Source organism: Aricia agestis, chromosome 10 (genome assembly GCF_905147365.1).
Source record: "Aricia agestis chromosome 10, ilAriAges1.1, whole genome shotgun sequence".
Classification (NCBI taxonomy): Eukaryota; Metazoa; Arthropoda; class Insecta; order Lepidoptera; family Lycaenidae; genus Aricia; species Aricia agestis.
The window spans coordinates 17,126,910-17,153,217 of NC_056415.1; the positions used below are offsets into that span (position 1 = coordinate 17,126,910).

General features: G+C 38.4%; 2 protein-coding genes and 2 long non-coding RNA genes across 4 annotated transcripts; 1 reads left to right on the forward strand and 3 right to left on the reverse strand.

Moving 5' to 3' along the window:
* Positions 1 to 1,847: 1,847 nt before the first annotated feature.
* LOC121731307 (protein Spindly) lies at positions 1,848 to 8,630 on the forward strand. Its single transcript, XM_042120687.1, has 6 exons — positions 1,848 to 2,469; positions 2,836 to 2,998; positions 3,738 to 3,829; positions 4,645 to 4,759; positions 5,569 to 5,698; positions 8,350 to 8,630. Exons 1-6 carry the CDS (start codon positions 1,942 to 1,944, stop codon positions 8,573 to 8,575), a joined length of 1,254 nt encoding a protein of 417 aa, XP_041976621.1. The 5' UTR covers positions 1,848 to 1,941; the 3' UTR covers positions 8,576 to 8,630.
* Positions 8,631 to 11,068: 2,438 nt separating this feature from the next.
* On the reverse strand, positions 11,069 to 13,090 carry LOC121731295. The gene is made up of 2 exons (XM_042120664.1): positions 12,294 to 13,090; positions 11,069 to 12,240 (listed from the first exon to the last, which is right to left on the reverse strand). Exons 1-2 carry the CDS (start codon positions 12,927 to 12,929, stop codon positions 11,407 to 11,409), a joined length of 1,470 nt encoding a protein of 489 aa, XP_041976598.1. The 5' UTR covers positions 12,930 to 13,090; the 3' UTR covers positions 11,069 to 11,406.
* A 354-nt stretch (positions 13,091 to 13,444) lies between these two features.
* Positions 13,445 to 15,081, reverse strand: LOC121731296. Its single transcript, XR_006036206.1, has 3 exons — positions 14,672 to 15,081; positions 14,391 to 14,550; positions 13,445 to 13,580 (listed from the first exon to the last, which is right to left on the reverse strand). It is a non-coding gene; the product is annotated as an uncharacterized LOC121731296 (long non-coding RNA).
* A 205-nt stretch (positions 15,082 to 15,286) lies between these two features.
* LOC121731146 lies at positions 15,287 to 16,825 on the reverse strand. The gene is made up of 3 exons (XR_006036200.1): positions 16,703 to 16,825; positions 15,508 to 15,705; positions 15,287 to 15,336 (listed from the first exon to the last, which is right to left on the reverse strand). It is a non-coding gene; the product is annotated as an uncharacterized LOC121731146 (long non-coding RNA).
* Positions 16,826 to 26,308: the final 9,483 nt, after the last annotated feature.

A 26,308-nucleotide genomic window follows, 5' to 3' on the forward strand; every position in this document is an offset into this window, starting at 1 on the left:
GTTTTTGCTGGGAATACGAAAAAGTGACGTTTAGTCACTTTAGTATTATTTTCCTAAAATTGTGTTATTTCGGTTTTTAATGTGTAATGTTGGTAGAATATTAATCATTTATTAATATTCGATGTCGTGCAAAAGTGTGGGCAAGTGATACAACTTCAAGAAACGTGCCATTTTGTGTTCCCTCCAAAACTACATCGAAAGTTTTAGTAAAGGGTCTACCACTTATATGCTTATATTATGCTTTATATGTGTAAATCGTATGTACTATGTTGTTTATTTTATATAATATAATATAATACTACAAATAATAAAAACATTACTTTTAGATGTTCTATCTTTTATGTAAAAAAACTTAGTTTTAAGAAACTTTGTTTGTCATACTTAATCCTTTTATTTGTTTTTTAAATATCCTTTTTTATGGTTGTCTGGAAGAGACCGCTTAATGCGGTAAGACCGCCAATTTGCGCTCTTCCTAAAAATTGTTTCTCTTTCGCATTTTGCATTTTATTATATTGTGCAAATAAAGAGTTCATCATTATTATTATTACCACTTTACTAAAACAACTGACTTGACTCGTTGACTTTACTGACTATTTTTTTAGACTTTCGACTTGACGATCATCTGGAAAAACGACTTTAAATTTTATAAACTTTTCACGAAAAAAATTTTTTTCCCGCCATATATTTTTACTTGCAATGATATTGTACTTATACTGATATGTTACGTCCATACTATTTTCTGGCTTAAATCTCTTCCGAACAATTTTCAAATTCAAAATTGCAGACACTGACAAATTTGACAGATGAGTGAAACAAAAGATACGAAAAACCATTTACGTAAAAGAGACAGTTCTATTTTTAAAAGTCGAATCGTATCGCTGTCTCTTTCTTCGCCTGAGCTATGACGAAAATTCGATTTTTTCCAGATTGTTCGAAAAAATAATTGAAAATGTAAATAATCGAGGTATTTATTGCAATCAAGACATGTGGTAAGAGATTCCATGTGTTTTGTTTACTTTCGAGTCATACTTGGTACATTTTCGATACACGCACGACGTCATTTTCAATTTATTTAGGTAGGACAAGACGCGGCACATTCGTGACTGCGCTCGATACAGACTAAACAACAGACGGCCCAATTGGGCCGTATTTGAAGCTTCACAAGTTCACAACGCGCGCGGTAGTAACATATCTGGTTTGAGTATTTCATCCAATGATGAAAAACTTAAAGCAGATATGTTACTACCGCGCGCGTTGTGAAGATTCAAATACGGCCCAATTGGGCCGTCTGTTGTTTAGTCTGCTTCGAGCGCAGTCACGAACGTACCACGTCTTGTCTTACCTAAATAAATTAAAAAAGGCGTCTTGCGTGTATCGAAAATGTACCAATTATGACTCGAAAGTAAACAAAACACTTGGAATCTCTTACCACATGTCTTGATTGCATTAAATACCTCGATTATTTACATTTTCAATTATTTTTATGAACAATCTGGAAAAAATCGAATTTTCGTCATAGCTCAGGCGAAGAAAGAGACAGCGATACGATTCGACGTTTAAAAATAGAACTGTCTCTTTTATGTAAATAGTTTTTCGTATCTTTTGTTTCACTTATCTGTCAAATTTGTCAATGTTTGCAATTTTGAATTTGAAAATTGTTCGGAAGAGATTTAAGCCGGAAAATAGTATGGACGTAACATATCTGTATAAGTAGAATATCATTGATTTCATCATTGTTTACTTGACACTGGCCATGGTTAAAAAGCCGAGCGCCATATTATATAAAAAAAAACAACTGACAGTGACACTTGACAGCTGACACTGGCAATCGTTACCCGTTTGTTTTGAAATTCAATTATTCAAAATACGTTCAAAATTCTTTGTTTTATTTTGTACTGGCCTGTTATTTTAAACATTTTCTTGTTAAATTCACTGAGTAAAATGGATTATTCAACGATCAGTAACAAAACGAATATCACAGAAGCCGAAGAGGAGCTGTCCGCGAGTGAGTTGAGCGAGAAGTATTATTCCTTACGAAAACAATACGACAACCTGTCTCAAAACTACGAGAGCATAAAACAGGAGCTCCACGATACAAGACGATGCTACCAGACCGCTTTGGATGTCCAGAGCCACCTCAGTTCCGAGCTAGAAGCGTATCAGGCCGACGAAAACCGACGTAAGAACGACTTCAATAGTCGCATAACGACCTTACAAGAGGAGATTTCTGCTCTTCGGAAAGAGAAATCGGACCTTCTAGAACGTCACGCGACCGAGATGAAGAACTTGGAGGTGGAAAATCGGCGTATAAGGGAGGAACAAGTGATTGCGCCCCGTCAGTCTCCGGAGCGTGATAATTCTGAGCTCGAAGAGATGAGATCAGCCTTGTCTGCTGTGACATCTGAGCTGGAGGTGACAAAAGGAACAATGGAAGCCGCCAGAAGTGAGCTAACATCTTGGAGAATGAAGGTACAAACAATCTTTGTCAAATTTTAACTATGATCTCAACTGATTTAATGCTGTGACAAAATAAAACCTAGGTTTAAAATAAACTTGCTTTTATACTCAACACTGGTACCTATTTGTATAATACTTAACAGAATTTAACCTATCAATCCCCAAGCGCCAGCAATCTATTGTGACTGCGATACCGACGATGGACGGATAAATACCTCGATCGTGGGAGTAGCAGACACAATAGATTTTCAATTGTTATGCAGCAGCCGTTTGGGGATTGATGGGTTAATATTGCAACTTAGTTTCAGGTGTACAATAATGTATTATTTGAAATGTTACTTCTATTTCCATTTAAAAATAAAGAAAACATTACTACAGGTGGAAGAGTTAGTGACAGAGGTAGGGGAACTTCGGGCTGCAGCTGAGATACGGAAAGAGGAGATGAATGCAATAGCGGAGAGAGAGGCGGCTGCGCTGGCTGACCTCACCGAGATGAGGGCTATGCTCCACCAGGTAGACTCGCAGGAGCAGCAACCACATGGTATATAATTTTCTAATTGAACATAATTTAAATCTGAATAAGAAATCAGTTTAATGCAGCCTTTCGTAAAGTGGGCGATAATGCCCCTTTGGGGGCGCTGAAGGTTTAAAGAGAGTGTGGAACCCAGAAAAAAATGGGGGCGTTGTGTATAGGCTTGGGGGTTGATTTATTTCATCTGAATACATTTTAAATTGGAACAATGGGGGCACTAAAACATAATTTGTTCTCAAGGTTAAGTAGATAAAAGAAGTTTTGGAAACCTTAATGGATAGTATAATGTTACCAAGAGTTAAAATGTCCTAATTTTACAAGTAATCATGTTCATATTATTTAGAGGACATGGTATGGTATAAAGCAAAGGTAACTAAAGCTATAACAATTTAAATGATATAGATCAGTTAAATAATAATATAATATTATGTTTCTAACCCTATTAGTAGGCACTAGGCAAGCACCATGTCTCATTTCTTCTTTCAAAGTCCCTATTAAAGTAATATTTTGTGATTAACATTGCAAACTTTAGAAGACTTTGCATATTCCATATTAGGCGATTATTATGGAAGGTTTCAATTTATTTGTTTGTAATTTATTTTAATTGCACAGAAAGCAGTAAATAAGATGATTTCTTAAACGTTTTGATGATTTAAATCTTATATATCTCACATGTTATTAAAATGAACATATTCATTGTTTATATTAATAAGATAAATGTTAATCGCTTGCATAATTTAACCTGCAGCTGCCAAGGGAAACTCAATCTTCGCTGAAGTAGAGGATAAGAGACAAGAAATGGCAAAAAGCCTTATTCAAATGAAACAAACAAATTCAAGGGTGAGACACAAACCTTATTATCTTATGTGGTTAAAAAAGTGTAGTGTGCGTGGTATGTAAAGGAAGTGTATTTAATAATAATGAATAATGATTGACAACCTCTGTGGCTCAGTTGGTCGGCTGTTGGTAGCTCAAGCCGGGGCTCGCGGGTTCGAATCCCGCCGACGGAACAAAAAGTTTTCAAAGTTCCTGGGTCATGGATGTGTATTAAATATATTATATGTATAGTATAAAAGTATTAAATATATTTCCATTGTCTGGTACACCCAAGTGGAAGGACTTGTGGGTACCATCAGGTACTTAGCAAGTGGCCAGACTGACGTGGTGTGAAGCGTCCATAGATATTATTATATTATTTAAGAAAACAAGTAAAATATAAAATAAAATATGTTTGTTATCATTTAGAACACTTCCTTTGTTACCACCTACTATAAAAACGTTTTAATAAACAAATACTTTACATGTACTTTTAATTTGATCGCATAATTGCTTCCAAATAATTCATACTAACATTATCAATGCAAAAGTGTGTCTGTGCCTCCTTAATAGTTAAACCACTGAACCGATTTTGATAAAATTTGGTATGAAAATGCTTTTTGAGTTTGACAAAGGACATAGGATACTTTTTATCCCTGTTCCCATGTGACATACGAATTTCTGTGCATCAACTACCTTAGGGCTACCACACAAAATCTGCAACAAAACTATACTAAATAGTAAAGATGACATTGCAGCGTTGCGATGCGAATTCGCAGGTTTGTGTGGGAGCCCTTTACTAATAGAAAAGATATAAAATTGTTTATTATGTGTTTCAGTTGCGGAGAGATCTGGCAAACAAACAAGCAGAGCTGGACACATTGATACATGAGAAACAAACTATATGGGAACAACAGGCTGGTGCTACAGCACATTATGACAGGGAATTGATAGGTAAAATAAATGGATACAAAACTCTGCACCAACATAATAAAGTACTATCAGAGAAGCTGATTCCTAGGCAGATGGCGAACCTAAGTAATTTGGTCACATGAGTCAAACCCAGCCGATAGATCACAGCTAACATTGAATTGACATAATCCGACTACATGACGTAGGTCCGTCAACTGCCTAGGAATCAATTTGCTTGATGGTACCATGGACGAATTATGGTACTAAACTACATTGACTTTACAAATAAATGGTTTAACAGCTTTGACAACATTTTATGGCAATTTATAGTATTAAACCTTACAAGGGCGTCGCCAGACGATGGCGCAAGGGGGGGGCAAGTTGACTTTACCTACTACATAGTTCATACTTTTCTCATTCTCTATGCCAGATTATAATATTAGTGGTCGTTGTTTGCATTATATTTGGCAACTTTTTTAGAATCTCTAGGGGGGGGGGGGGCAGCTGCCCCTCCCTGCCCCCCCTTGGCGACGCCCTTGAAACCTTACATAGCTCTGGAAGACCAAGTAAAAGGAAATATTGGTTTCCCAAGGAAAATACCCACATAGGTTTCGTCCGTCAAATGCAAGTGCACTTTTTAGCTAACCAAATAATAACATTACAGCAGATCTGAATTTATGTATAGGCAGTAATAGGCCATGCCTATGGGTGGCAGCATCCTAAGGCGTCCTAGGGGGGCAGCGTCGTACAATGGTGGCAGAGTTCGTACACAGGGGTGGCAAAATTAAAGTGACCTATAACTATAACTAACCTATACTCATAAAAAATATTAAGCCGGCCCTTCATTACAGAGAACTATGAGGAGCGCATCACACAGCTAGAGGGGGCGTGCGAGAAGCAGCGGAGGGAGCTGTGCCGCTGGTTCAGCAAGCTGCAGGAGCCGTCGCCGGGGTGGCTGCCAGCGGTGCTGCAACACCTCATGTTAGTTCCTTTTATCTAACACTAGATGATGCCCGCAACTCCGTTGCGCCAAAACTTATTTATCGCGTGGGAACCGTAATTCTTTCCGGAATAAAAAGTATCCTATGTCCTTTCCCGGGACTCAAAGTATCTCCATAAAAAATTTCAGCAAAATCGGTTCAGCGGTTGAGGCGTGAAGAGGTAACAGATAGACAGCCAGACACACTTTCGCATTTATAATTATGGATTTATGTATTTGTATTATGTATGTACATATTATGTATTTCGCATTCATTAGTATGGATTCTGAGCAAAGTAACCACTTTCCAAATGTACCATCGAAGAAATTTATGCATAGGCAGTTGACAGACCTACGTTCTTCTTCTTCTTCTTCTTTTGGCGTAAGCCTCCCCATTTAGGAGTTGCCAGCGTCAGAGTTGAGGCGAAAAATGTGAACAGTTATAACTTATAACGTAAACTGATTGCCATGCAGCGGGCACGGGTGATGACTTCATGCGACCATGCAAATACAAGATAAAATAATGAAACAGAAAAAACCAGAACAAGCAAATAAGTACAGCAAAATACGACCTACGTTATTTGGTCACGTTATGTCGATTTGATGTTAGTTGTGAGCTGTCAGCTGGGTTTGACATAATGTTACCGAATTAAGCAGGTCTGTCAACTGTCTATGAATCAATTTCTTTGATGGTACTATTGGCCAGGCTATTTTTATGATTGCCCGTATTTCAGTAACCAAGCAAAACTCGGTCATGTGTGGACTTTCTTACGATGTTTTTCTTCTGTCAATATTATAGGTACTTAAGGCTTGAAATCATCAAATTAGTTCACAAATCACCAGGGACCTAATCTGCATCTTGAGTGAGAATCAATGATCTACATACTAAGCCAGGAACACCCATTGAATACTACCACCCATTGAATACTACCACCCATATAATATTATGTTCAAAATATTTTGTTTGGTAGAAGATATGTTTTTGTACAATCTTTGCAATATTTTATCGTCGTTGCGCTTGCCAAATCCTGTATGGACTTATCAATAAGTTAAAAATGCAGTATGGTGGGGTGGCAAGTCTTATCTATAGATGCTGGCGGGAAAGATTCCGAATTATTCCCGTCGAATACTTCGGAAGTATTCCGAAATATTCCGAAACTTTGGGAATATTTCAACTGTCAAAAAAAACGAGGAAAATTGCGCTTGGAAGTTGTAAACTATTTATCTTTAGTTGTGTATCTAAGAATATGTGATGCCGGTTACTAACTTTATTAGCCAAGCGGCGAGAAACGGCTTTTTTGGCTTATTATCATTACTAGCGATAAATAGCGGCTGGTAACGGCTTGTTACTTTTCTTTGATAATACCTAATCATATGAGTTCGTTTATTTTTTATGGTTTTTATTCTGATTTACTTACAATAGGATATATTAGTATGGATAGTATGGATATAAGTAAGTAATAAGTAGGTAAGTATAGATTAATAAATCCCATTGGCCATTACTAATTTATAATAAAACTAGATGACGCCCGCAACTCCGTTGCGCCAAAATTCGTTTATCGCGCCGGAACTGTACATTTTTCCGGGATAAAAACTATCCTATGTCCTTTCTCGGAACTCAAAGTATTTCCATGTAAATTTTCAGCAAAATCGGTTCAGCGGTTCGAACGTGAAGAGGTAACAGACAGACAGGCAAACAGACGCACTTTCATATTTATAATATTAAACCTAGAAGTAGGTATAGATAAAAAATTTATATTTTACTTAAGTACGTAATGTGCCACTGAACAAATAATTCACTCAACCACCACAAACCACAAACAAACACGTATATTTCCATTGAATTATTCCGGCGAAATATTCGACGGAAACATTCGATTGCGGGGTACGAATCTTTCCGCGGGGTGAGGGAAAACTTCTCCGGGGAGCATCTCCCTTCCGCGCCGCCGTCGCCCGCTCGCACGACTCGCTCGCCTGTACGAGCGGGCGACGGCGGTGCGGAAGGGAGATGCTCCCCGGAGAAGTTTTCCCTCACCCCGCGGAAAGATTCGTACCCCGCAATCGAATGTTTCCGTCGAATATTTCGCCGTGGCAGTCGGCGCGTGCGAAGCGGTGATAGCGGCCGGCGGGCGACGCTCTATGCGCGGCGGCGATCGATGATTGATGCAAAATACGATTTTTCAGCAAAAATATAAATTCATATTATTTTTTTTATTAAATTCATTTTGAATAATTCAAATTTAAAGAAACTTTCCCAGAAGTATTCCGGAATTATTCGGAATTTTTCAGAAGTTTTGCAACTATAGTCTTATCATGTATGAACTAAGACCTTTAGCCCCAATTTCACCAACGACTGTTAAAGTTAACGCCGGAATTAATATGACGTTACCTCTTTCGATTTTCATATGAATGAAAGAGAAGACATTACATTTTAACAAGCTGTTAACACTAACAGACGTTGGTGAAATTGGGGCTTCATTTATTGATAAATCCATCAATCATTCAATAAAATAGTTTTATATCTACCCCTGAAAATTTTACTAAAAACACATAGGTACAGGATTTGACAGGCGTTATGCCAAATTAAATTTAATACCAATTTGTTCTACTCTATCCAACGGCCAACCCTAACATTCTTACAAATAAATTTCAGGAGTGAATGTCAAACGCTGCGTGCGGAAGTGTTATCTCGAGGTGCAGCACAGCTGGCCAGCGCAGTCCAAGTCAGAGAGCTACGGAGAAAACTGGCCCAAGTGTCAGCCACAACCAAACAGTCCCCCGTACACACCTCACCGGCCATTGAAGAAGTGACCGTACCCAAATATGTGCCAATCAAGAAAGATATTGACGATGTTAGAAAGAAAGTGTCGTTTAATTGAGATATTCTGTATGTAGGTTAAGTGCAAGCTTTACAATATATTGATTATGATAGAAGTTTGTGTTTTGTTTGGATACAGAAGCAGTTCCAATTTATTTTATCAATAATACACTAGCTGTTTGACCGAGCTTTGCTCGGTATCCAATGAAAATGACATTTTCTGTAAATTATTCCTATCTAGATCGATTTATCGCCCCCGAAACCCCCTATATACTAAATTTCATGAAAATCGTTGGTGCCGATGCCGATTCCGAATAAAATAAAATGCTACAAAAATATCGTTTAAAAATAATTCTAAAAGTCATTTCTGGTTTCTGTCGCGATGTACCGATAACCAGTAGGCTGGAAACGAGTTCTCCGGACACCCGGCACACACACCGAGAATTTCGTTCCTAGACCATCGCACGCGGGCCCAGAATTCCGCAACTCGTGCCCTAACAACGGCGAAGTAATCGGGAACTCTGGCGTCGGCAAACATGCCCGAAGCACTGCAGTATCTAGGCAGTCTCATAAGAATGCGGTATGCGTTATTATACTGCACCCTGATGCTACTCCTTACAGATTTAGAGCAGTTGCTCCAAAGCTGACACGTATACAGGCATTGACAGTATGCCCTGAACAGTGTCAGCCTTGCCTCAGCGCTGCAACGTGCAAAACGGCGCGCGAGCATGTTACACCGAACGGCCATCGCCCGTCTCTCACGAACAATGTCTTCATTGTCAGACAGATTCTCGGTCAAAATGTGTCCCAGGTATCGGAAACGCTCGACTCGCTGCACTACTTCTCCATCTAAATAAATCGGTGGGACCCTCTCCGGACCCTTGTCAGCCCTAAACACCATCATCTGCGTCTTAGCAACATTGTATTTGAGGCCATGGCTTCTAGCATAGGTCTCACAAATGCCGAGAAGACGTCTTAAGCCTCTGATTGAGGGGCTCAGAAGCACCATATCGTCAGCATAGCTCAAATTATTAATGCATGTCGTACCTATGTGGCAACCCACACGGGTGCCTCTGAGCTCCTCAATCAGACCATTGACGTACAGGCTAAACAGGTCCGGCGAGGTTAACCCTCCTTGGCGCACCCCACACTCTAATCTAAAATCATTAGAGGTTGCGTCGCCCCATTTTACGAAATTCGTTTGATTTTCGTACCAGTACCTCAACAGATTCACTGTTTGGTCGGGTATACTACATTGTAGGAGCTTTTGCCAAAGTAAATTGCAATTTACCAGGTCAAACCCTAATAGCACATTTACATTGGTCCATGGTTGGGCCTCGGTTATTGGCTCGGTTGGCCAACAGTTAGATTTGGCACACCTGATTGCAAAGCAGCCAACGATGGCGGCCAACGATGGCCTAATGGTTGGCCCATCATTGTTTTCTTTTGTTGGGCCTACGTAGCATTTTATGAAGGTAGTTTGTTGGGCCTGCCGCATGGTTGGCCAACAGTTAGATTTGGCACACCTGATTGCAAAGCAGCCAACGATGCTGGCCAACAATGGGCCAACATAAAGGCCGTCAAAAGGCCTACGGTTGGTATATTTCATGCTTACTTGTGTAGGACCAACATTGTTAGGTTAACGTAGGGCCTACTGGATAGTCCCACGTAGGGCCTACTAGATAATATGGTTCGTTGGGCCTACTAGATATGGTTCTACGTTGGGCCTACTGGACAGTCCCACGTAGGGCCTACTATATATGGTTCTACGTTGGGCCTACTGGATAGTCCCACGTAGGGCCTACTAGATATGGTTCTACGTTGGGCCTACTAGATATGGTTCTACGTTGGGCCTACTAGATATGGTTCTACGTTGGGCCTACTGGACAGTCCCAAATAGGGCCTACTAGATATGGTTCTACGTTGGGCCTACTGGATAGTCCCACGTAGGGCCTACTAGATATGGTTCTACGTTGGGCCTACTGGATAGTCCCACGTAGGGCCTACTAGATATGGTTCCACGTTGGGCCTACTGGATAGTCCCACGTAGGGCCTACTAGATATGGTTCCACGTTGGGCTTACTCTGCATAGTCCCACGTAGGGCCTACTAGATATGGTTTAACGAAGGGCCAACTGAAAATTAATATGTGTAAGGCCAACATTGTTCATTGACGTAGGGCCTATCGAAGAAATTGTATGTAGGGCTAACGTAATGCTCATAATGTGGGGCCAACTTTATGTTCAGAACCATATTCCCACTGCAGGTTAAGGGTTGGATCATAATACCGGACATTGCTGTCATCCCATACAAAATGCTGTGGTCCGGTATTGTGCTCTGTATTGTAACCCAACCTTTAACCTGCAGTGAGGCTATGGTTCTGAAAATAAAGTTGGCCCCACATTATAAGCATTACGTTAGTCCTACATACAATTAAAGAGAAAGTAAATAAATTGACAAAATGCTTCATTACGAATTAAATTAATAGTCGATTGACAATACAACTTGGCCTCACACATAAACAAATGTATTTAAAAAAAAAAAAACAAAAAATATAATGGTTACAGTAATTTATTTGAATTATTATGCCTAAGTATAAAAACTTCGAAGTCATAAACTACAATTAAACCAAGTAGACATACTAAACAAATAGTGGCCAAAGGAATAATTTCCTCTGACGCCTAGAGATATAAAGGCACTGAAGATAGGACAGGCATAAACAAAATATTATCTCTTATTTGCAACTGGTCAATGAAAGTGACCCTAGCATAATACCTTTTTAGCCAGACAGGAGACAAATGAACAAACTGATACAGCAGAAAGTAAGCAAGAGATTGTAATGTTGATGCATTACAATCTCTTGCTGCATGGTGTTGCACCACTAACCGTATTGTTAGTGGTGCAACACCATGCTAACGAAAGGGAAACAGATGAATTGTTCGTCATTATTGAAACTGGGCAGTAGTAAACATTTTCTACTTATATCAGAAGGACTAAGATTCACGCTTTGTACGCAATTACTGACCATATATATACCCAACTTGCTGCTATGAATGGGTTCTTTGTAAAAGTCAGTTTTGTTTACAAAGCAGTTGCACCTCAAAGTATAGGAACTTACATCAGTTTCCACAATAGATTTAACAATAACAATATCACCATTTGAAGTAACAAAACAGGAATCTCTTTGTGAGGTACCAATAACGTAATCATTGTAATGTATTTTTCTTATCTGTCCATTTTGTTCTTTAATAGGTTTTCTTTTAGTAATATTCTTTTTTTCAGAGTTACAATTCTCACCCATTCTTTTAGCAACCTGCTCTAATGGCATGTTATGACCACGAACCATGTTCTTTATTTTAGACATAAAATTCTCAAAGGGAAATGCCGAAAAGTTATCAAGATGGCCAAAGTTATATGCGTCATCTGCCAAATGGAGCAGATTGTGGACGTTATATACAAGAAATTCGTTGCTGTACAAATCTGACATGTATAGAACAAAACAATGTAGCAAGTCGCCGGCGTACTGTCGCCATTCATCATGTTTACAAATATTTGCAGTGCATAATATGTAAATTGCACAGTGCAATAAAAGAAAATGCGCGTACAGTGTTTTGCTTAACACACCACGTAAAACAACAGGGCCTAAATACAAAATGAAAGCTCTGAACTCCGTAGCTTTCCAATATTTGAACATATTGATAGGTCTAGGACGTCTGGAAAATTCAGTGGGATATTTATCCCGTATCACCCGTAAACGTGTGACCTGGCGAAATATCAGAATATTTCGCCTATTTTCGAAGCAGGCATTCTGCATTTTTTTGGTCCATTTTCTAACCAACACCTTATCAGTTTTTTTACAACCCCCAGACACACCAAGTGCATGTAATCTAAAGGTACTTGGGTTATTAACCCTACATCAAGTTCAGATAGTATACTTTTTGATTGCTGGTGCTCGTCGCCATACAATTGATTTGAAAATCCAGCATCAGTTCTAAGGCGCATATCTGATGTGTATAACCAAACAGTCCTCCCCAGATATGTACCTTCTTGCTCGCATTTCTCACACCCATACAGTGAATTGAATGACTTAATACTTTTCAAAAAAGATCGCGCTGGTGCATCTGCTATTATGCAACTCACTCGGAAGTTATAATGTTGTCCATTAACAACCAACCCATGCTTTTCTAAATGGAGACATTCATCGACAAAAGGTCTAAGATAATCATTGGCATCGTTAGGTTTTGAAGAGCCATAATAAATTCCTACAATAATTGGTTCTTTATCAATGGACTGATCTAAAATGCTTAAAATAGGCCAAAATGAATTGCTGCTACTGGAATGCACTGGTAAACCATCAACATTAAGAGTTATAGTTATGTAAAAAGTACTTCCAAATTGTGACAGTTTTCTTTGCATCAGAGGATAGTAATTTGAACATAAACCAGCAGAAGCTCTTTTTTTTAACTGATTTTCAAGCCCAAAATACACATACGAGCCTCCTGCACATTGGACAACATTAATACTCCTTGGTGTCTGTAACAAAACGCGAGCATCTTTTGGCAAACTTGGATGGTATACTTGCAATCCGTCCAGTAGATGATTGAGTGCGGAGTGTGAAATATTGTACCGTTTAGACCAAGAAACTAGAAATGATTTTAAAACACTGTCATTTGTGTCAAACAGAAGGGGACTGTTTGGCAAATTAACATTGATAGTGACGTCATCGTCACTGTCACCGAGCATATTATTTGTATAGTTTGATTCACGAGTAAAATTACTGTTACCGACATCTACAGTATATGGTTGATTAGGTGGACTAGTTTCCCCACTGAGCCCGTTTAACTCTACAGATATTTCTTGTATCTTTAAGGCTAAATGTCTTTTCTTATTTCTAGTTGACAGCCCTGTGTAACGTTGATTATTGCTGGATAGAAGTTGGCTCAATTATCCTGCGTCTGCTTTCTCGACCTCCATCTCTATCTTTGGAGAAGCGGAACCAGTTGCTAACCACGGTCTTTATCTCGTTTTCTGTAGCCGTTTCGGCGACTTTGTGCCGACGGAGAGCTTCTAAAATAACAAATTTATCGATTTTAGACGCGCTTTTATCCTACTATACCCTATTTTATTTAACATTAGAGAGTTACAAACTTAAATAATTAACTGTAAAAACAAGTTAGCTCTACAACCTTGCTTTTTGCAAATACTGTCGACGTCACCGCGATTGAATACCTCTTTTAAGGAAAGCAAATAAAGTTTGTATAACTTTTCTAATGTTAAAAAAAAACGAAGTTTAGATAACATTACAAAATGTGACTTTAGTCGCATTTGGTCCACTACAAAAAAAATTTGGTCCACTTCTCATTTGGTTAACTTTTGTTTAATATTTTTTATAAGACCTGTCATGGCATTCAAGGATGCAAAGAAAAGAAATTGAAATTAAAGACAAACGGTATTGCGGGTTGTACAGATGTGGACTCACAGGTGCAAATACAAGAAATTTATATTAGAGAAATTACACGGTTACATACACAACAGACCAACCGCAACCAGATAAGTCACAGGAGAATTTTCATTAAAACAAATATTTTTATTTGTGATTATCATAATCATAGTTAGAATTAAAATATTTTTGTAGTTATACATATAAATAGAATAACTAAAAAATATACTTATTTTTAGCTGTTACTCTTTCACAGATTGTCATGAGTCATTTACAAATCAACCAAAACCAAATGTCCTTCAAATAAAAAAATTATACATACAATATTTAACCAAAAAATTAATACATATATGTTAGCAGAGTTAGAAAGGTAACCTGTTATTTAAACTTTATATAGGTAGTTATATTACTTACGTTTTTAGAAGAGGCTTACTTACCAGTAACAACTTTAATTAAAAGGTGATCTTGTAGCTTATGTTTTCCATTTTTGCCTGACCAATTACAGATTTCCGCAAGTTTGTTTGAAAACAGTTTTTCAAGAATCCTCCTTAATATTGCTGATGTTTTGTTACCGCCTACATAGCTCAAGTGGTTAACCTACAACAAAATATTTTGCACATAGTGCTTGCACATACATACATTCCAGACAGCCAAAAGATAAATAGCGTAATAGGTACTGCCTAGTGTAGTCAGTCATAAAAATAATTAAAAAGCTTACAAGTAGCATGTAATTTTCGTCCACTGTTAGCCAGACATCAATCTTTTTAATCTCTTCGATCTGGGTGCATGGTAAATTGACTCCTTCTGGCAGGGACAGGGCTTGATAACCAACAGCTACAGCCGTCGCAGTTGCTCCAGAGCGTAGTCTTTCCAATATTTCTTTTTGGTTTAATTGCAGTTCCTTGATGCCTTCCTCGAGTTTGGCAAGGTGTCGAGCAATCACAGCTAAAATTGTGAAAAATATCGATTAACATTACCTACTGATAAAGCTTATATCTATCTATCTATGTGACTATTTGTAACTACACAATATGCCAACGAGTTAATGGCGGTTAGGGATTAAGGTAGGGTTAGATGTTTTATAAAATTATTAATACCATATTTTAGAGCTCCTGGTCTCTCTAAAATAAGGCGCTTTCCCTACTAATATTATAAATAAAATTATTATATATAAATAAATAAAGTAGGGAAAGCGAACAGCTGAACCAATTTTGATGAAATTTGGTATCGAGATAGTTTGGCACTCAGGGATAAAAAGAGGCTATTTTTACTGGTGTCCATGGTGTTAATGTAAAAGGGCTGTAAAAGGAATTGAGAAAATGTTAATGTAAAAGGAATTAAGTTCGGCTTCTTTACATTTCTTTCTAGCACTGAGAAGGTCATCTAAAATCATACGAATAAAACATATTTTATTTCATGGAAAATCTATAATAGAAATGGAAGCAGAGCTAGGTACCTACTGTGTCTGTTTGCCTGCTTACTTATCCAAAGGTAGGTATTTGGGACTTTAGAAAACTCCCTTACATACCTAGTATCATTACATTACTGACTTACCAGTTACATAAAAAATGCGTCGAATTCCAAAAACATTCCACGTGTCATCATCTAAAATTGTGCCCGTAAGACATTTCTTGATCTTTTCGGAATTTTTAAATGGAGGCCAAGCACTATGTTTCTTAGTGGGTGAAATCCAAGACGAGCGCACAATAGCGACGCTGTCATCCTCACTAAATTCAACGACGCTATACATTTCTGAAATGAGTAAACCAATTACCTAACCTAGTAGGTACCTATCTATCTTGGGAAATGAACGTAAATCGGGCTATTACAATGATTAATATGATATATTATATAATATTATTGTATTGACTACCCCGTAAGTATAATACTTATTTCAGTTAGGTCCTTACATAAGTTTTTGAGGTTTTGTCATGATTTTGTTAGAAAATTTTAAAGAACATGGCGGTTCGGCGTCCCCCGCCTTAGCGTCTCTCTTTCACTACCTACTTTCTTTCCTAGTACAATAATCTCTCTTTGTTTGATGCCGGCACTTGATATAGGCGAACGCGTTGGCCAACGCGTCTGCAGACGCGTTGGCCCAATGTGTAGAACGGGCGTTCGCGCGTTGGCCGTAGGTATTTAGACGTTGGCCGACGCGTCTGCGAGCTTGCCGCGCGGGTCGGAAATGTCGGCAAAAGATCAAAGGACATTTGTCGCAAGCTTCGCGCTCCATCCACACATAGGCCGCGCGATCAGTTTGCCCGGAGTTATAATTATGATAATTATTATAATATGTAATAATTTTTGTATGTAATAATTTAATAAATAATTAGTAGGTAATAAAATAATTACTTATATTATTTTAATATTATAAAATATTATGTAAAAGTGAGTTTATTTCTTTGTTTGTTACGTTTTCTCGCCTTTTATTTATTTATTTCGAGAATACTCTTTAAAAACTTTTTCTTGTCCACATTTACAAAGTAAATAAAGCAACAGTACAAGCTGTGAATAAATAAACAGCTGCAGCTGTTAGCGACTAAACATCTATTTTGAATCCGTCCGCACATTGGCGCGATCCAAAGCATACTGAACGACCTTCCTATGTGTGGATTACTCACAAACGCCGTTGCAAGCGCACTGCCAACGCGTCTGCAGACGCGTTGGCCAACGCGTTCGCCTATGTCGAGAGCCGCCATGATACACACTGTAAACGTAGCTAATCTTAAAAATATTACTTTCTACTTACTTTAGGAATAGATATTCCGTTTTTTATCCTCTTGAAACCATGAAATTACAGGTATTTTCTTTTCTGCATCCAAACACTACGAGCACAAAATAGAAAGAATGCTAACGCTAGGCTTGGGTAAAAAAAATATATATATCAAAATATCGATATTTTTTCAGAAAATAATCGATATATTATATCGGCGATTTTTTATTCTTTTATATATCGATTTTCGATATTTATTTTCGGATATCAAAAACGATATTATTTCGCTTCGAATTTTCATTTTTTATTATATAATTTTTGAGATTGCCAACTATACAGGGTGCAATTAAACCTTCCTGCCAAATTTTTTCCAGGGCTTGGGTATCATTAGGAGAATCCATTTAACCAAAAAAAATTGGGTGTTATTTTTTTGTTAATGACATATTTTATCCCATTTAAAATCGTTGCAGAATGCTCACTCGCGGCGGTGGGTGTGATCGGGGGTGACGCGGGGCGAGGCGCGCGCGCGGGGGCACGTCACGCGCGGGCGACTCGTAGGCCGGTATAAATAGTCAGTACTTAAGATGCGACCCGGTCTCAAGACGCGGTTCGGCTCTGTGATTGGCCCAAATTTTGACAGCCAACCAATCACAGAGCCTGAACCGTGTCTTGAGACCGAGATGCATCTTGAGTACTGACTATTTATACCGGCCGTAGTGTCCGTTGTAGTGTTTTTTAGGATAACTTTCGGAAGCCATTTCTCAACATTTTAGTACTGAGTGATTATAAAAGAAAAAATACGTGTATTTTTATTTTTGACAAGGATCAATAAATATATCAAAATTTGGCAGGAAGGTTTAATTGCAGCTTGTATTAGTGAGGGAGCCCTAGAACAATTTTTTTTGTGATTACTAACAAGCTAATTTTTTGTGAATAGCTACATTTTGATATTTAAGATGAACAACATTTTTATTTTAGGTCAAGGACAAGGACAAGGTTACTTTTAATTTATATAACTATTAACCTACAAATATTATACAAAAAATCTGCTGGTCAGGGTTCCGTTTTAGGGTACAGTAGTCAACCAAGTTTTGTTGATTACAGAACCCTAAAACCTTGTCTTACAAATAAAACAATCCATATTTTAGGACCATCAAGTCAAAGTATGAAATACTTTCTATCTCTGTTAGCTACCACTTTCGAGATTTTTCGAAAATAAAAATGTTGTTCGTCTTATCAAAATGTAGCTACTCACAAAAAATTTGCTTGTTAGTAATCACAAAAAAATTTGTTCTAGGGCTTCCGTAATACGAGTATTTCTATTTTAGGTCTGTCTTCTATATTAGTCTGTGCTTCCGTACTATATAGATAACCTTCTCGAGGCTCGAGGCTTAAGCAAAAAATATCGATATATCGGAATATCGATATTTTTAAAAAATATATATCGATACATTTGAAAAGTATCGATACGATATATATCGATATATTTTTTCCATTTGCCCATCCCTAGTTAACGCATCAGACAGCTCACAGCGCTCTTCCATAGTGAAAAGATGTGCTTGTGCCATATAACCGCACATGTTGATTTTGACATTTTGTTTTTTTTATAATGGGATTAAAATTATTCACGGAGATGCTTTCATAACCTTAATGGCATGAATTACACCATCAATATAATCACGATTCCGTGATAATATTGATGGTGTAAGCGGCCGAATCGCAGAATTTATTTATTTATTTTTATTAGGAACAACAACAGCCATCATTCTTATATCACTAATGACACTTGTAGGTATAGCTAATATTATTTTGTAAGCTATAATACATTTTAGGCAATTATAAGCTATACTTAACAGTAGGAAGTAGGGCCAATAATAGTTGTTCACTTATTACAATCTTAAATAGATGTTATTAAAAACTTAATATAACAACTTGTGTAAGAATTTTTTTTTTTATTAATCATGATTTTTTATCAGAGATTCTTGAAATCCACGCGATACTGGGGGGCGTGGCTTCCACAGATTATGCGATCTCGTTGGGCCTATGTTGGGTATTTGTACATATGTGTTGTAGGCTACACAACCAAAAACACTTAAAGGGCCTTCGTTGGCAGATTGTTGAATTTCACTGTTGGCAGCAAAACGTAAAATCAATGTTGGGCATATGTTGGGTATTTGTACATATGTGTTGTAGGCTACACAACAGAAAGCCACAGTAGGGCCTTCGTTGGCCGGTTGTCACCAATCACTGTTGGAAAACTATAACAAAATATATGTTGGGCCTACGTTGGGTATTTGTACAGATGTCCTGTAGGCTAGACAACCAAAAGCCACAGTAGGGCCTTCGTTGGCAGGTTATCACCAATCACAGTTGGGAAAATAAAACAAAATATATGTTGGGCCTATGTTGGGTATTTGTACATATGTGTTGTAGGCTACACAACCAAAAACACTTAAAGGGCCTTCGTTGGCAGATTGTTGAATTTCACTGTTGGCAGCAGAACGTAAAATCAATGTTGGGCCTATGTTGGGTATTTGTACATATGTGTTGTAGGCTACACAACAGAAAGCCACAGTAGGGCCTTCGTTGGCCGGTTGTCACCAATCACTGTTGGAAAACTATAACAAAATATATGTTGGGCCTACGTTGGGTATTTGTACAGATGTCCTGTAGGCTACACAACCAAAAGCCACAGTAGGGCCTTCGTTGGCAGGTTATCACCAATCACTGTTGGGAAAATAATACAAAATATATGTTGGGCCTATGTTGGGTATTTGTACATATGTATTGTAGGCTACACAACCAAAAACACTTAAAGGGCCTTCGTTGGCAGATTGTTGAATTTCACTGTTGGCAGCAGAACGTAAAATCAATGTTGGGCCTATGTTGAGTACTTGTATAGATGTTCTGTAGACTACACAACCAAAAGCCACTGTAGGGCCTTCGTTGGCAGGTTATCACCAATCACTGTTGGGAAAATAATACAAAATATATGTTGGGCCTATGTTGGGTATTTGCACATATGTATTGTAGGCTACACAACCAAAAACACTTAAAGGGCCTTCGTTGGCAGATTGTTGAATTTCACTGTTGGCAGCAGAACGTAAAATCAATGTTGGGCCTATGTTGAGTACTTGTATAGATGTTCTGTAGACTACACAACCAAAAGCCACTGTAGGGCCTTCGTTGGCAGGTTATCACCAATCACTGTTGGGAAAATAAAACAAAATATTTGTTGGGCCTATGTTGGGTATTTGTACATATGTGTTGTAGGCTACACAACCAAAAACACTTAAAGGGCCTTCGTTGGCAGATTGTTGAATTTCACTGTTGGCAGCAGAACGTAAAATCAATGTTGGGTCTATGTTGAGTATTTGTATAGATGTCCTGTAGGCTACACAACAAAAAGCCGCAGTAGGGCCTTCGTTGGCAGGTTATCACCAATCACAGTTGGGAAAATAAAATAAAATATATGTTGGGCCTATGTTGGGTATTTGTACAGATGTCCTGTAGGCTACACAACCAAAAGCCACAGTAGGGCCTTCGTTGGCCTGTTGTCACCAATCACTGTTGGAAAACTATAACAAAATATATGTTGGGCCTATGTTGGGTATTTGTACAGATGTCCTGTAGGCTAGACAACCAAAAGCCACAGTAGGGCCTTCGTTGGCAGGTTATCACCAATCACAGTTGGGAAAATAAAACAAAATATATGTTGGGCCTATGTTGGGTATTTGTACATATGTGTTGTAGGCTACACAACAGAAAGCCACAGTAGGGCCTTCGTTGACTAGTTATCACCAATCACTGTTGGAAAACTATAACAAAATATATGTTGGGCCTATGTTGGGTATTTGTACAGATGTCCTGTAGGCTACACAACCAAAAGCCACAGTAGGGCCTTCGTTGGCAGGTTATCACCAATCACTGTTGGGAAAATAATACAAAATATATGTTGGGCCTATGTTGGGTATTTGTACATATGTATTGTAGGCTACACAACCAAAAAGACTTAAAGGGCCTTCGTTGGCAGATTGTTGAATTTCACTGTTGGCAGCAGAACGTAAAATCAATGTTGGGCCTATGTTGAGTACTTGTATAGATGTTCTGTAGACTACACAACCAAAAGCCACTGTAGGGCCTTCGTTGGCAGGTTATCACCAATCACTGTTGGGAAAATAAAACAAAATATTTGTTGGGCCTATGTTGGGTATTTGTACATATGTGTTGTAGGCTACACAACCAAAAACACTTAAAGGGCCTTCGTTGGCAGATTGTTGAATTTCACTGTTGGCAGCAGAACGTAAAATCAATGTTGGGCCTATGTTGAGTATTTGTACAGATGTCCTGTAGGCTACACAACCAAAAGCCACAATAGGGCCTTCGTTGGCCTGTTGTCACCAATCACTGTTGGAAAACTATAACAAAATATATGTTGGGCCTATGTTGGGTATTTGTACAGATGTCCTGTAGGCTAGACAACCAAAAGCCACAGTAGGGCCTTCGTTGGCAGGTTATCACCAATCACAGTTGGGAAAATAAAACAAAATATATGTTGGGCCTATGTTGGGTATTTGTACATATGTGTTGTAGGCTACACAACAGAAAGCCACAGTAGGGCCTTCGTTGACTGGTTGTCACCAATCACTGTTGGAAAACTATACCAAAATATATGTTGGGCCTATGTTGGGTATTTGTACAGATGTCCTGTAGGCTACACAACCAAAAGCCACAGTAGGGCCTTCGTTGGCAGGTTATCACCAATCACTGTTGGGAAAATAATACAAAATATATGTTGGGCCTATGTTGGGTATTTGTACATATGTATTGTAGGCTACACAACCAAAAACACTTAAAGGGCCTTCGTTGGCAGATTGTTGAATTTCACTGTTGGCAGCAGAACGTAAAATCAATGTTGGGCCTATGTTGAGTACTTGTATAGATGTTCTGTAGACTACACAACCAAAAGCCACTGTAGGGCCTTCGTTGGCAGGTTATCACCAATCACTGTTGGGAAAATAAAACAAAATATTTGTTGGGCCTATGTTGGGTATTTGTACATATGTGTTGTAGGCTACACAACCAAAAACACTTAAAGGGCCTTCGTTGGCAGATTGTTGAATTTCACTGTTGGCAGCAGAACGTAAAATCAATGTTGGGTCTATGTTGAGTATTTGTATAGATGTTCTGTAGGCTACACAACAAAAAGCCGCAGTAGGGCCTTCGTTGGCATTTTACTGTTGGCGGCGGAACGTAAAATTTATGTTGGGCCATTGTTGGCTCTTCGTTCGGAATTTTAGTGTAGGAATTTACGATTGGCTTTTTGTAGGCCCTTTGTTGGGATTTTCTCACACCATTCCCCGACAGTTTACCAACCGTTGGCAATCGTTGGCCAACGGAGTGTGCTACTAGGGAAAGCACGGCTAAGATCTAAAAAGCATGCGTATACGGATGTTTTTCTTTTTGTGTAATACTGAACCGTTGATTTAAGCGCAAATATAGCTGAATCTGTTGAGAGACCGGGACGAAAGCCAAACTGTGCATCATCAATCCTAATATTATTTCTTATGCTAGGGTAGATTAATGTTTCAAAAATTTTTCCTATAATGGTTCCTAAAGAGATCGGTCTATAGTTTTTGGGATTCGAGAGATCGCCAGTTCTATTTTTGGGTACGGGAACCACCATTGTTCTCATTAGGTTTTTCGGCAAGTAGCCTATGTTGGCGCAGATTGTAAAGAGATCTGCCAACATAGGCATCACAGATTCCTTCGCGTGTGAAATATGCTCTAAACTAAGTCCATCGAAACCAGGCGCTTTGCCTTTCTTCATTTTAAGAATAACTTCTGATATCTCTTTAAGAGAGAAGCCACTACAAGCAAAGTTATTCCTATCGACACTAACTTTAGTGGTATCGGTATTATTAGACACGGGCAAGGGACTTACTTTGAAATGGTGTGCAAATAATTCGGCTATCTGACTTTGGTCCTGAACATCATTGACACAGACCGGAAGACCCTGCTCAAAGTTAAGACGTTTTGTCGCTTTCCAAAATTTGGAAAAGTTTCCGTCCGACCGGTGTGTGGCAATGATGTCCATCTTTATTTTCTCTTCATTTCGTTGACACCATTTTAGCTTATTCTTAAAATTTCTCCGACTACTCACCATATTACGAGGGCTGCTATTTATGTATCCGGAACTGGCCACTTACAAGAACAATATTTAAAAAGTAATTACAACATTTGAAAATAGAACTCTTTGGTTGAAGAATACATTTTGTTTCATGTGACTGTCAATTATTTTTCCATTGTGGCGTCATTTTGAAAATTGCGTGTCTTCATTTGCCATGGATTTAACGCGTGAACATTTTCGTGCAATGATTTACTACGATTTTCGGCGTGGGCTAAATCAACAACAGTGCTTTATTCAACTCACCGCAACTTTTGGAGATGAAGCACCATCAAAAACCACTGTTTATCACTGGTACAGTGAGTTTAATCGTGGGCGGTCTATGCTCACGGATGAAAATAAAGAAGGTCGCCCAAAAACAGCTGTTGTCCCACAAAATATAGATGCTGTGCGGGAACTAATAATGCGTGATCGTCATGTTACATATCGCGAGATAGAGGCGTCCTTAGGCATAAGTATGACGAGCATACATAAGATATTACACGAACATTTGGCTGTAAAAAAAATATGTTCGCGTTGGATTCCGCACAACTTGACAATCGATCAAAAACGGGCTCGTGTCGATTGGTGCAAAAAAATGATAAAAAAATACAACCGTGGTACGTCAAAAGCCGTTTATAATATCTACACAGGTGATGAATCTTGGATCTATGCATATGACCCCGAAACTAAACAACAGTCAACGGTGTGGGTGTTCCAAGATGAGCCGAAACCAACAAAAGTTACTCGAGCAAAAAGTACTTTGAAGCAAATGGTCGCCTGTTTTTTTGGAATTAATGGACATGTGGCTACAGTGCCATTAGAGAATCGTAAAACGGTTAATTCTGAATGGTATACGACCATTTGTTTACCAGAAGTCTTTGAAGAAATAAGAAAGGACAACCGACAACGCAGAATCATATTACATCACGACAATGCTAGCTGTCACACCTCAGCTGAAACAACTCAGTTTTTGGAGGGTCAAAAGATCGAATTGACTGGTCATCCGCCGTACAGCCCTGATTTGGCACCTAACGATTTCTTTTTATTTCCATACGCGAAGAACAAATTACGTGGTCAACGTTTTTCGAGCCGCGAAGAGGCTGTTGATGCGTTCAAAATGCACGTTTTGGAGATACCTCAATCAGAATGGAAAAAGTGCTATGAAAATTGGTTCCAGCGTACCTATGCAAAAGTGTGTCGATCATCGCGGCGAATATTTTGAAAAGCAATAAAACCATATTAAATGTTATATGTTTGTTTCTTTTTTTAATTCCGGATACATAAATAGCAGCCCTCGTATTGTACAAAGTACCAGATTTTGGCTTCCCATTCCACATCCAACAGTTAAAATCAAATCTGGCCTTTTTGTGAAATTCACGGACATGGTGGTTCCACCCTGCAACTTTTTTACTCCTAGTCGGTACATCGCGACTTGAAACACTTTGTATTGCAGCATCTTGTAAACTTTTAACTATATAATCATAAAATTTATCTATTTCTAAAACATGTTCCTTACAAATATAAAATTTTAAAATATCACATTCAGTGCAATTTACAATACAATGACTAGAATTCAAACTAATTTTACTTAAATTATCACAGCATAACTTCTTGTACAGACTAATTTCGTCAATGGATCTATTATCCCAATACACTCTAGAAAGAGGGTTATTTACTTTTGTATGACTGAGTTTCTTTTGTATGTTATGTAGCTTACACTTAATCAATAGGGGAAAATGGTCCGACCAGTATACTCCGTAGTCGATACCAGCTGATGTCACCGACGTCTGGGCGGCCGCCGTCACGATGCAGTGATCCAACCAACGCCTCGCCCCACTACCATCGTTGATGTGCGTAAAAGAGTTTGAGGGCAGCAGCTGAACGTCGATGGACTTAAGAGAATGATCCGAGCAGAAAGCGCATAGCTCTTGTCCAAATCTGGAGTCGCAGTGGGCGTTAAAGTCGCCTAGCACAAAAACTGCCTCGATGTCGTGATCACTAATGATCGCTTCGATGTCACCCAGACAGCTTATAAAGTCCGCTAGGCTTTCATCAGTCCCTTCATCATACGGTAAATAGGCACTCATGATAAGCAAGTTACGGCCCTCCAACTTAATAATTATAGCTGCCAGTCTATCTATATATATATATTTATATATATGCTCGTTTAAAGATATAAGATATTATAATATGTGGATTAAAACTGAGTACACAACTTTGGGTTTTAATGCGTTGGCAATATTGACCATACGAGTAAAAGCGATTTAAATTCAATAGGCGCCCTTATTTCTCATAAAATAATATGTTATATTATGACTAGCGATTACCACGGTGTAAAGACCTAATCCTGGTCTGTCACAAAAGTATCATTATTTTCATCGCGCCAGATCTCCGCTCCGAGTGATCAGCAGGGTGCTATCCCAATTTTCCATCGACTTAGGTTCGGAACAATGTTGCATATTTTAATTATAAGACTTTATAGCAATATCATAAAAACATTGCTAATGGCTGAATGTAGGCGTTTTCTTTTGTAAACAAAGCAAATAATATTATGGTCACTACTATCTAGGGTTGCTAAGGATTCCTCTTCCGCTTCCTCATAATCAGGAAGTTCCGCAATATTTTGGGTTCCTCAACTATTACCGCATCCTCATAAATAAAAATACTAAAATCCTCTTCCGTTATCGATTTCTCAAACTTTAAGAGGAATTTATGAGGAATTTCACTGCGCATGCGCGTCGCGTATCCAATCATGGCAACGCACACGCCAGAGCCACAGAATTGTATCATTCACATCTTTTTTTTTTGTGTGCGTGTGTTGTGTATGTTACTGAACTCCTCCTTAACTGCTGGACCGATTTTGATGATTCTTTATTTTGTATGTTTTGAGAATGGTTTAGATTCATGGTTTGGTCCACTAGGAAATGCCCTTTTAATTAATTTTTGTGTAATGTATGTACTTACCTAGTTATGTACCTACAGACATGACAAAGACTTTTGGGTTGGGTCCGCTAGTATTTATAATTTTCTATCATCCTCTTCCTCATCCGCTTCCTCATCCGCATCCTGTTCCTCGTGTGTGTGACAATTACTCTTCCTCCTCCTCTTTATCATAATCACTTCCTCAACTGTTATGAAATTAAAGACAAAACCAAGGAATATTTGGTTTTATTCCAAATAAATTATCGTACATATTATCAAATAAATTATCGTACATATTTGTCAGTATGAAAAGGTATGATAATAACAGTTGTTGACATTAATAGACAATTCGAGAGGTGCTGGAGAAGGTCTTAATGTACACTACATTCATCCGGCCTTTAGAATTAACGAGAAACATAGTGCTTGAGATAATCTGGAGTTTTTCTTTGTCTTCCAGATCTTCTTGTCCGATCTCTCTCCTCATTGCCTGTTATAGTTTCCTCTGAGCTAATTCCCGGGTGTGAAGAAGGAGCTTCTTGAAGTACTTCTTC

Coding starts and splice junctions, on each gene's coding strand:
- LOC121731307 (XM_042120687.1), top strand. CDS start 1,942: ATGGATTATTCAACGATCAGTAACAAAACGAATATCACAGAAGCCGAA. Junction 2,999..3,737: donor GCAGGAGCAGCAACCACATG/GTATATAATTTT, acceptor TTTAACCTGCAG/CTGCCAAGGGAAACTCAATC. Junction 5,699..8,349: donor GCGGTGCTGCAACACCTCAT/GTTAGTTCCTTT, acceptor AATAAATTTCAG/GAGTGAATGTCAAACGCTGC.
- LOC121731295 (XM_042120664.1), bottom strand. CDS start 12,929: ATGCAAAGAAAACTGTCACAATTTGGAAGTACTTTTTACATAACTATA. Junction 12,241..12,293: donor CTTCGAAAATAGGCGAAATA/TTCTGATATTTC, acceptor GATAAATATCCC/ACTGAATTTTCCAGACGTCC.